This window comes from Megascapheus bottae, chromosome 29 (genome assembly GCF_031878675.1).
Source record: "Megascapheus bottae isolate mThoBot1 chromosome 29, mThoBot2.hap1, whole genome shotgun sequence".
In the NCBI taxonomy this organism is placed as follows: domain Eukaryota; kingdom Metazoa; phylum Chordata; class Mammalia; order Rodentia; family Geomyidae; genus Megascapheus; species Megascapheus bottae.
In genome coordinates, this window is record NC_143537.1 from 11,525,917 (window position 1) to 11,536,495 (window position 10,579).

Here is a 10,579-nt window from a genome sequence, read left to right on the forward strand (position 1 = left end):
TTTCTTTTTGTTTCAATTAGTTAATTGTTTTTGGTGGGAACATTTGTTTTGGTTAGCTTTTTGCCAGTTCTGGACTTGAACTCAGGCCATGGACACAGTCCTTGAGTCAAGGCTATAGCTCTACCACATGAGCCACAGCACCACTTGTGGCTTTTTTCTGTGCATGTGGTACCAAGGAATCAAATCAGGGACTTCATGCATGGTAGGCAAGCACTCTAACACTAGGCCACACTCCCCACCCAAGCAAACATTATCTTTGACTAATTCTGTATATATATTAATCTAGAAATGAATTCCTTTTTAAGTATCTACCTAACAATGAATGGACTGTGGATTGTTCCTTAGCAGAGAGTTTATTGCTATACTTGAGATATAAAAGAGCCTATAAGAAGGCTTTATGCGGCCGGGAGTTTAGCCTAGTGGTAGAGTGCTTGCCTAGCATGCAGGAAGACCCGGGTTCATTCCTCGGTACCACATACATAGAAAAAAGCCAGAAATGGTGCTGAGGCTCAAGTGGTAGAACTCTAACCTTGGGAAAGTCCAAGGACAGTGCTCAGGCCCTGAGCTCAAGCCCATGACTGGCAAAAAAAAAAAAAAAAAAAAGAAGGCTTTATGCTTCTCTAGTCTAAATAGTCTGTGTTATGTAGGAAAAAATGGGGTAAAACCATGCAGACTCTTTCCTAACTGCCTCCTTTGCTTTTTTCCCAGCCATGCTTCCACAATCTTATGTACCTTGTCAAAAGCAAGAAAAAATGAGATCTGTGGTGAGTTGCTTTTTAATTCTTTGGGGTTTACCTTCCATTTTGTGAAGCTAAGGCTGTTGAAGATTTAAAAGCATAAAGAGATAAAGATGGTACTAGATTGAACAGATTATAAAACCTTACATTCTGTCTACATTGAGTGCTAATTTGCTTCAGGTTGTTTTTAATTTTTCTGATGTAAGAAAAAGTAGCCACATTTGTTATGTGATTCAGTGACAATGGGGAAGGGACTTCTTTTGGAAGGTTTACTAGCAGAGAGTGAGACATCACATCCCCACGAGTAACATAAATAAATGTAGCTTAAGGAAACACTAGTGGAGCAGCTAAAATAGTGTGTCCACACACAACTTCAAGTGTGCTAGAGGAGAGAGCAAGCTGCATGTATACAAATTACTCTCCATACATGCTTCTTGGACAGTTTTGTGGTTTGTGTCTTTTTTTTTTTTTTTTTTTTTTTTGCCAGTCCTGGGCTTAAGCTCAGGGCCTGAGCACTGTCCTTGGACTTTCTCAAGGCTAGAGCTTTACCACTTGAGCCTTTTTGGGGCTTGAACTTAACCTGGGTACTGTCCCTGAACTTAAGCCTTACCATCCTACCCCTGGGCCTGGGTGGTGTCCCTGAGCTCTTTAGCTAGAGGCTACTGCCCTACCATGGAGCCAAGCCACTTCCTGTGTTTTTGGGTTGAATTGGAGAGAAGAGTGTCTGATCCTTTTGCGCAGGGGCTAGCTTTGAACCTTGATGTCAGATCTCAGCCTCCTGAATAGCTAGGATTACTGGCTAGAGCCACTGCGCCTGGCCAGAATTGACATTTTTCTTACCCAATAGATAAGAAAATTGTTGCTAACTATAAACTGAGACACTTCTACAGGATTCCAGAGCCAGAGAAAATTAAAAAAACCAAAACCAAGAAGACATAAAAAAAATAGAGAAGTAGAAGACAAACTGGGCTTCCCAAGTTTGACTAGCATTTGGGCCTAGAGTCCCAGTAAGCAAGCATATTTAGTTCACACAGGGAAGGTTGCAATGGATACATGAACAAAATAAAGCATCTATATTAATATGACAATCAGAGCCAGAACAGAGTTTGTAAAAGGCATTTATTCCTTTATTCTTTTTTTTTTTTTTTGGTCAGTCTTGGGCTTGGGCTCAGGGCCTGAGCACCATCCTTGGACTTTCTCAAGGCTAGCACTCTACCACTTGAGCCTCAGCACCACTTCTGGCTTTTTTCTATGTATGTGGTACTGAGGAATTGAACCCAGGTATTTGTGCATGCTAGGCAAACACTCTACCACTAGGCCAAACTCCTGGCCCTATTTCTTTATTCTTTTAAGACAGGAGACTATAACCCAGAAAAAGTGCAGACATGAAATCCTCCTTAACTAGCGTCAAGGTCAACAGCATCCAAAGTGCCTTTCAGCACTAAGGAAGAGGTATGATCTCAGTCTCTTTACACTCTCCAGAGTTGCTGTTTTAACTCTTCAAGTCCATCTCTCAGCATTCTGAATACTGTCAGGGTGGAGCTTTAAACCCCCAGCTTGAGTTTCTTTTATTATTTGTTTGTTTGGGTTTTTTTGGCCAATCCTGGGCTTGAGCTCAGGGCCTGAGCACTGTCCTTGGATTTCTCAAGGCTGGAGCTATACCACTTGAGCCTCAGCACCACTTTGACTCTTTTCTATGTATGTGATACCAAGGAATCGAACCTGGGTCTTCGTGCATGCTAGGCAAGCACTCTACTATCATTAGACCAAACTCCTAGTCCCGCTAGATATTTTATGTACAGAACAAAGGCCATCCTTTGGAGAATGCCTAGAGCTTGTAAAGATGTTAAACATGCACAAAAATGATTGTTATTCTATAGAACTGCAAGAAAATAAATGTCTTTCTCAGTCTTATTCTTGGTCATGGCAGGCATTGGAAATTTACATAATGACTACTTTACTGTATTATTAATGTATGAGTGTGCAATATTCTCACAGTGCCAGTGTATGACATCATACAATGTAGTTACTTTTCAATGAAATAATTCCATTTATAACATGAATCTATTGCCCCATTTTTTTGTTGATTAATTATTTGAACTCAGGGCCTCATGTTTAGCATGTATATATAATAGTAATGAATCTATATCACCACTCCATATGCAATTTTAATGAATCTTTATCACTAATCTGTATACTTTGTTTTTAAAACACTTAGGTATTTATATACTGAATCTTCACGCATTATGAATCATGAATATGGTGCTATAAGTTTCCCTTCTGCAAATCATTTCAGAGAGGTTACCTAAAATATATTGTATATATATTCCTTTATAATTACCTAAACGTACAATTTTAATTACCTTGACTTGGGTATATGACTATGTTGGCATGGTTTGTTATTTTCTTGAAGCATGATAATGTAACACAATTAAAATTTAGATGAGCTATTATTGAATGATCTTTTCCTGAAATTATCAATGTACTTTTTTTTTTTTTCCAGTCCTGGGGTTAAAACTCAGGTCCTGGGTACTATCCTTGGGCTTTCTCAAGCCTAGCACTCAACCACTTGAGCCTTAGTACCACTTGAGTTTCTCTGCCTAATGGATTGTGAATTGAAGATTGTTCTCTTTCAAAACTTTACAGATAGATTTCCTTTTTGTGTTTTAGCCAGAATTCATCTCCAGTATTGTCAAGCATACCTGGATTGGAAGAACTGTTGTTCATTATTCATATGTAATGGTTCAGTGAGGAAGTCAAATGTCTCTCCATTTGGGGGCTGGGATTTTGACGTAGTGGTAGAGAGCTTGTCTAGTATGCACTAAGACCAGGGTTCAATTCCTAGGTGCCACATACATAGAAAACCTGGAAGTGGTGCTATGGCTCAAGTGGTAGAGCACTAATCTTAAGGAAAGCCCAAGGACAGTGGTCAGGCCCTGAGCAGTCCTTTTAACCTCTCCTTATGCTCTGTTCAAGAAATTAGTATGATATTTTATTCCAACTTTTACAATGTTCTCTTATTTTTAGATCAAATCCCTCTTTCTTCTTTTCTTTAGCCTGCAGCTGGTGGTTGTATTTCACATTTCTGTCTTCTTGAATGTTCCTTAAGTTTCTATACATTTGTCCATATTCTTCCATGAAGGCCTATTACATGGCTAACTTGGTCAAGAAACCTTTTAGTTCCCTCCAACCTACATTCTGTACTGTAGGAGGTAGCAAAGGTCACAAAAATTTATGCTGGAACTACATTTTTTTAAATTAGGAAGTATCAGGTATCTGTGACCACAGTTCCATGTTTAGAAATTCAGTAGCAAGCTGTGTACTATGTCGCACACCTGTAATCCTAGCTACTCAGGAGGCTGAGATCTGAGGATCAGGTTCAAAGCCAGATCAAGGCACAAAAGAACAAAAGCCCAAAAGATTGTTTTTTTTCTCTGCCACTCCTGGGCTTGAGCTCAGGACCCGGGCACTGCCCTTGGACTTTCTCTACAACTTGGGCCTCAGCACCACTTCTAGCATTTTTCTGTGTATGTGGTATCCAGGAATTGAACTCCGGTCTTTGTGGATGCTAGGCAAGCACCCAACCACTATGCCAAACTTCCATCCAGAGACTTTTTTTTTTGCTAGGGTCATGGGGCTTGAACTGAGCCTGGGCACTGTCCCGAGGTTCTTCAGTTCAAGGATACCAGCCTACCCTGGCATGGGCACCATCCCTGAGCTCTTCACTTCCAGGCTACCACCCTACCCCGGAGCTAAGGCCCACTTCCCGTTTTCTTGAGGTTAACTAGAGATAAGAGTCTCAGGTCCTTTTGTGCACTGGCTTGCTTTGAACCTCAATCCTCATATCTCAGTCCCCTGAGTAGCCACTGGCTGGACAAGGTAGGATACTTTTATTGTGGGAACAAATTCATAACTTTTAAGTGCTAAATCAAGCATTAGATACTTTCTTATAGTTGAGGCTTGAACTCTTGAACTCTGGGTTGGGCCATTGTCCTTGAGATCCTTTTGCTCAAGGCCAGCACTCTCCCACATGAGCTACAGCACCATTTCTGCCTTCTTTTTATGTGAGGAATCAACCCAGGACTTCATGCATGCTAGGCAAACACTTTACCACTAAGCCACATTCCCAGCCCTTCCTCAGCCTCATTGTTGTTCTCTTTGTTTGTTTGTTTGTTTGTTTTTGCCACTCCCAAGGCTAGAACTCAGGGCCTGGGCACTGTCCTTGAGCGTTTTCAAGCATAGCACTCTACCATTTGAGCCACACTGCCACTTCTGGCTCTGTTTTTTTCCAGTGTATGTGGTACCTACTATTTAAACCCAGGGCTTCGTGCATGCTAGGAAAGCACTCTACCACTATGATACACTTCTGGCCTATTAGGTGTATTCTTTTTTTTTTTTTTTGGCCAGTCCTGGGCTTGAGCTCTAGTCCTAGGCCAAACTCCCATCCCACATTAGGTACATTCTTGAGTATTCTTACTCACTTAAATATCCCACTAGACTCTCTACTTGTTACATGTCTTAATGGTATATGCATTCCATGTGATGTCCTGAATCTGTTTTCTTTGCTTATGAGAGCTCTTTATGAAAGGCCAAATTAGGATATTCAATGGGGAAGAATAGGAAAACATCGAAAAACAATTTGTTTACTTTGTGGTTACCCTGAGAAGTAGTAAATTTTATCAAATTGAGATAATGACACTTTTTCAGACACCTATGTATAGTTATTTTATCCTTCCAGGTTATTAGTTCTTTAGAATTGTTACTTAGTCTCTAATGGTAGCAGCAGAAACTTTATATGTTACTAAGTTAATATAGAGACAAATATTTCTGCTTTGGTTTTTCTTCATCTTACTGTATAGAAAACAGAGCAAGATTCAAACATTTGATGTAAGATACAATGTATATGTAAAAGACTGAATTTTCAGAGTTGGTATTCTTATACTGGGGCTAATGACTTGATGGGAATTTGCTGTTACAGAAGCTGGTGTCATTTGATGATGTGGCTGTGGACTTCAGCTGGCAGGAGTGGCAGATCCTGAACATTGCCCAGAGAACCATGTACAGGGATGTCATGCTAGATACCTACAACAACTTGGTGTCCTTGGGTGAGCAAAAATCATAATAATGTACAAGGTCAATGTCATTGTTTGTTGTGGATTTATGAATATTTGTGTTACTGGAGTGTAAGATTCCAGTCCACAGGATTTATAATCTGAATCAGGCACTGATTGCAGTGCTTCACTCCTGTAATCCTGGCTCCTTAGGGGCTGAAATCTGAGAATTTGGGGTTGAAGCCATCAATGGGAGAAAAATCCCCATGAGACTCTTATCTCCAATTAACTACTCAAGACTGGACAGTGGTTCCTGGACTCAAACTGATAGAATTGTAGCTTGAAGCAAAAGATCTGAGTTCATGCCACGCAATTAATTAGCCAACTAAATGCAAAGTTCTGGGCTAGTCAACCATGCAACCAGTGAGATAAGAGAAACAAGATTAGGATCCCCCTTGTGAACAATATGTGTGACATCCTAGAGCAGTGATGACCCAGCATGAGCAATAGTTCTCCACTACTTCTTATTAGCAGGGCACTGTTTTCCTAAACCTAAATTGATTGCCAAGCTGGAGCAAGGTACAGAACCAAGGGGATCCTCTGACGCGAACTTCACAGGTGAGTGACATCATCATACGTAGTGATGCTGTATGGAGGGATAATATTGCTAGTTGCCCTGTGTCCTGTGTGTGTCAGAAAGCTAGGTGATCCTTGTGTCAAAGGCCTGTGAAACAAGAATTCATATGGAGATCTACTAAGTTCTCTGTGGCAGTAAAGTTAGCAATTTCTTTATGTGGAAGTCACTGTGAAACAAAAAGAATAAAGTGAATAATGTAGAAAATGAGATTTCATTTTCTGCCAGGTGCTGCTGGTTCACAACTGTAATCCTAGCTACTCAGGAGGCTGAGATCTGAGGATCTCGGTTTTAAGAGAGCCCAGGAATAAAAGTCCTTGAGACGCTTCTCTCTCAATAACCCCCAGAAAGCTAAAAGTGATCCTGTGGCTCAAAGTAGTGCATTTTTCTTGAGTGCCGAAGAGCTCAGGGACAGTGTCCCGGCCCTGAGTTCAAGTCCCACAACTGACAAAAAGAGAAAGAAAGAGGGCAAAGAAATTTAATTTTCTTGGAAAGTAGGAGTATGCAGGTGTGAGGAAATAAGGAATGCGTCAGGGCTGTTCTACTCTGAAAACCAAAAGAGTTTTTCAGTGGTGGGCAGAGACTGAGATCCAGAACCAAAACTTTTAGTCTAGTGAAAATGATTAACTAGGTGGTGAGCTCTAGTGTCTTTGGTTTTCCAAGGTTCTGAGGAGCAGGAGTGCTAGGAAAGGAATTTTGCTGAGATTTTGTCTAAGATAGAGAAACACAAAATTTAAAATTCCCATAGATACTTAAAATAATTCTTAATGAGAAGTTACAATTGAATATGTAAACTGTTATGTGAAAGGCATCGAGTCACCTAATGCTTGAGAAACAAAGCAGCATAATATATTAGTTATTTCAAGAAAGTAAATGTAAAGAAAGCAGCTTTTCTCCCATGGTCAAGCAAATATTTGAAAAAAAAATAGTAAAGGCCAAAGGTAAGTACTCAGGTCAAAATTTTATCAATACAAAGGTGAGTAATTTGTATAAGTTTTCCTGTGATATGAAATGAAGAAAAAATGAAACACAGGAAAACATTTTTTCTCTGTAAAATATCAGTATTACTTCCTTAATACACTACACAGAAAAGCATATATTTCTCATAAATCAATTCCTACTTCGATATTTTAAAATCTCTTAACAGTTAGGATGGGAGAAAAAGTCTTTACCTTTACATTACAGAATCTTTAGTTCTCATTTGTATTTGTTTTTCTGTGACTCATTCTAGATGTCCAAAAGGGGGAGGCAATGATTACAACCGGTGAGGAAAATCCAGATGAATGTGTGTGTGAAGTAGAAAGCATGAATAGTAACACAGTGGAGGAAAGAGTGAGATTAGTACCAACTTTTAAGTTGAGTTCACAACGGAAGCCAGAGCTGATGAGGAATAATCGGGATTCCTTAGGGCTGAGGACTGACAAGCTCATTGAGTGTCAGAGCATCCTTCTCTCCAGTAAGCCAGATGAGATGCATGCTGCATCTCCTGCAGTTGAACAATCCCTCAGATATTCTGAGCATTTCACTCAAAATGATGAAAGTCCACATGAGCTTCAGTACTTTAAATATGGTGGAGAAGGGAGGGTGTTAAACTCAGAAGCCATATTGTTTAGACATAATTGTGTTGATGGGGGAGAGCCCTCTCAAAACCATAATGAATACACAGAAGACTATGATAGGCCTGTTCTCCTTGCCCACGAGATATATCAGGAAGGAAGGAAAACACCTGAAGGTACTGTATGTGGAAGAAGATTGTCCTTAAGACCTACAGTCACTGCACATGAGAAAATGTACCCAAAGGAGAATCCATGTAGTGAATGTGAGGATTCTTCAAGAAAGAAAATATCTATTACAAAACCTCAGAGCAAATATCCAGAGGTGCAATCCAATGAGTACAGCCAGTATGTAAAAACTGTCTCTCAGAAGTCACACCCAATTTCCCAAACTCAAACACCCACAGAGGAGAAACCCTCTAGATGTGAAGAACGTAGGAAAATTTCCACCCAGGTGTCAGTTCTGAGCAGACACCAGAGACACACAGAAAAGAAACCTTATGAATGCAACCAGTGTGGAAAGACCTTGAAGAGGAAGTCATATCTTGATGTGCATAATAGAATTCACACCGGTGAGAAACCTTATAAGTGTAGAGAATGTGAAAAGTCTTTCAGACAAAAGTCAAACCTTTCTTGCCACCTGCGAACACACACAGGAGAGAAACCATTTGAATGTAAGGAATGTAACAAATCCTTCGGATCCAAGAGAGATTTCCTAAGGCACTGGAGAACACACACAGGAGAAAAACCCTTTGAATGTAAGGAATGTGACAAGTTCTTCACCCTGAAATCAGATCTCAACATACATACAAGAAATCACACAGAAAAGAAACCTTATGAATGCAACAAATGTGGAAAGACCTTCATGAAGAAGTCACATCATGATGTGCATTATAGAATTCACACAGGTGAGAAGCCTTATGAATGCAGCAAATGTGAAAAGTCTTTCAGAAAGAAGTCAAACCTCACTTTGCATCTGGGAATTCATACAGGTGAGAAACCTTATAAGTGTAACAAATGTGAAAAATCTTTCAGACAAAAGTCCTACCTCTCTTCCCATCAGCGAACACACACAGGAGAGAAACCCTTTGAATGTAAGGAATGTGACAAATCCTTCAGACACTGGATAAATTTCAAAACACACCGGAGAACACACACAGGAGAGAAACCATTTGAATGTAAGGAATGTGACAAATCCTTCACCCGGAATTCATGTCTCAAGAGACATACAAGAATTCACACAGGAGAGAAACCTTATGAATGTAAACAGTGTGGAAAGGCCTTCAGCCAGAGATCAAATCTGAATAAGCATAGGAGAATTCACACACCTGAGATACTTTAGGTATAATAAATGTGGAAAATCTTTCAACCAGGTAAGAACTCAGTTTCCATCAGAGAACCCACGCAAGAGAGAACCCTTAGATTATAAAGGACGACTGTCTTTCAAGCAGAAGTCACCTCTTGTGCAATAGAAAAACCATTCAGGATCGAACCCTTATAAATGCAGGAAGGCACAGCTCACAACTTATTAACATACCTGAGAGAAATACTATGAATATAACAGATGTGGAAAGTTTCTCCAGAAGATGTCATACCTTAGTTTTCATCAGAGAACACAGACAGGAGAGAAACCATATGGATGTAAGAAATGTCAAAGGTTCTTCACCAAAAAAAGTATAGCTTAGTGTTCCTAGAACACACACAGGAGACTGGGAGTTTAACCTAGGGTAGAATGCTTGCTTAGCATGCATGTAGAATCGGGTTGGATTCTTCCATGCAACATGCACAGAATCAGCCAGAAGTTGTGCTATGGCTCAAGTGGTAGAGCTATCTAGCCTTGAGGAAGCACAAGGACAGTGTTCAAGCCCCAGAACTGGCCAAAAAGATATTTTCTTATTTCTTCTCAGAAATAACAGCTCTGGCTCTATGAGACTGGTTTTAAGGTCGTCTCCAAGATGGTTTGTGGATTGTTTAATGGGAAAATGTTATAATTTGAGCATCTGTTTCTCCACTGTTTTCCCAAAGTTTCTAACTGTATTGTGTGGTCCATGCATTATAACTCAGATGACTTAGTATTTCCAGTTTGGGTTTTTAATAGAAGATCTGAGGGAAGATACCTTTCCTTGTTTATTAATAAATTGTGCACAGAAGGAACATCTGTCTCCACATCTTTTGTCCCTCAGTTTAGTGGAGACCATGGATGAACACACATTTGGGGATACATTTTCTTTTTGTGTGGGCACAAATCTTGCAGCTGGAACTCAGAGCTTAGGCACAGCAGCGGGTCACCTGTGTGAAGGAAGCTCAAAAACATTCACTCTCTCAAGCAACATGGAGTCAGTTATCGATGAGTAAGGGTCTTAGTTATTACTTGTAAAATAATTTCATTGTTCCTAGTTTGTGTGTGTGTCAGGACTAGGGATTGAACCCAGGATTTTTGCTCTTCCTTGGCCTTGTCTCTTATGGATGATAGGCTGCCAGTTAAACATACCTCTACTTCTCGGTTTCACTGCTGAACTGAAGACAAGTCTCAATGGTATTTCTTGCCTGGACTGGCCTGGAATCCTGATCCTCAGATCTCAGCCTCCAGAGTAGCTAGGAGTA

The 10,579-nt window shown here is 40.1% G+C and overlaps 1 protein-coding gene across 1 annotated transcript; it reads left to right on the forward strand.

The window, feature by feature from the left end:
• Window positions 1-506: 506 nt before the first annotated feature.
• On the forward strand, window positions 507-9,627 carry LOC150044753 (uncharacterized). The gene is made up of 4 exons (XM_090320749.1): window positions 507-764; window positions 5,716-5,842; window positions 6,320-6,406; window positions 7,654-9,627. The coding sequence occupies exons 1-4, from the start codon at window positions 711-713 to the stop codon at window positions 9,315-9,317; spliced, it is 1,932 nt and encodes a 643-aa protein (XP_090176875.1). The 5' UTR covers window positions 507-710; the 3' UTR covers window positions 9,318-9,627.
• The last annotated feature ends 952 nt before the right edge of the window (window positions 9,628-10,579 follow it).

What these genes read in the sequence shown, in the direction of transcription:
- LOC150044753 (XM_090320749.1), top strand. Translation starts at nt 711, where the DNA reads ATGCTTCCACAATCTTATGTACCTTGTCAAAAGCAAGAAAAAATGAGA. An exon ending in AAGAAAAAATGAGATCTGTG is followed by an intron (nt 765 to 5,715) that starts GTGAGTTGCTTT and finishes TTGCTGTTACAG; the next exon opens with AAGCTGGTGTCATTTGATGA. An exon ending in CAACAACTTGGTGTCCTTGG is followed by an intron (nt 5,843 to 6,319) that starts GTGAGCAAAAAT and finishes ACTTCTTATTAG; the next exon opens with CAGGGCACTGTTTTCCTAAA.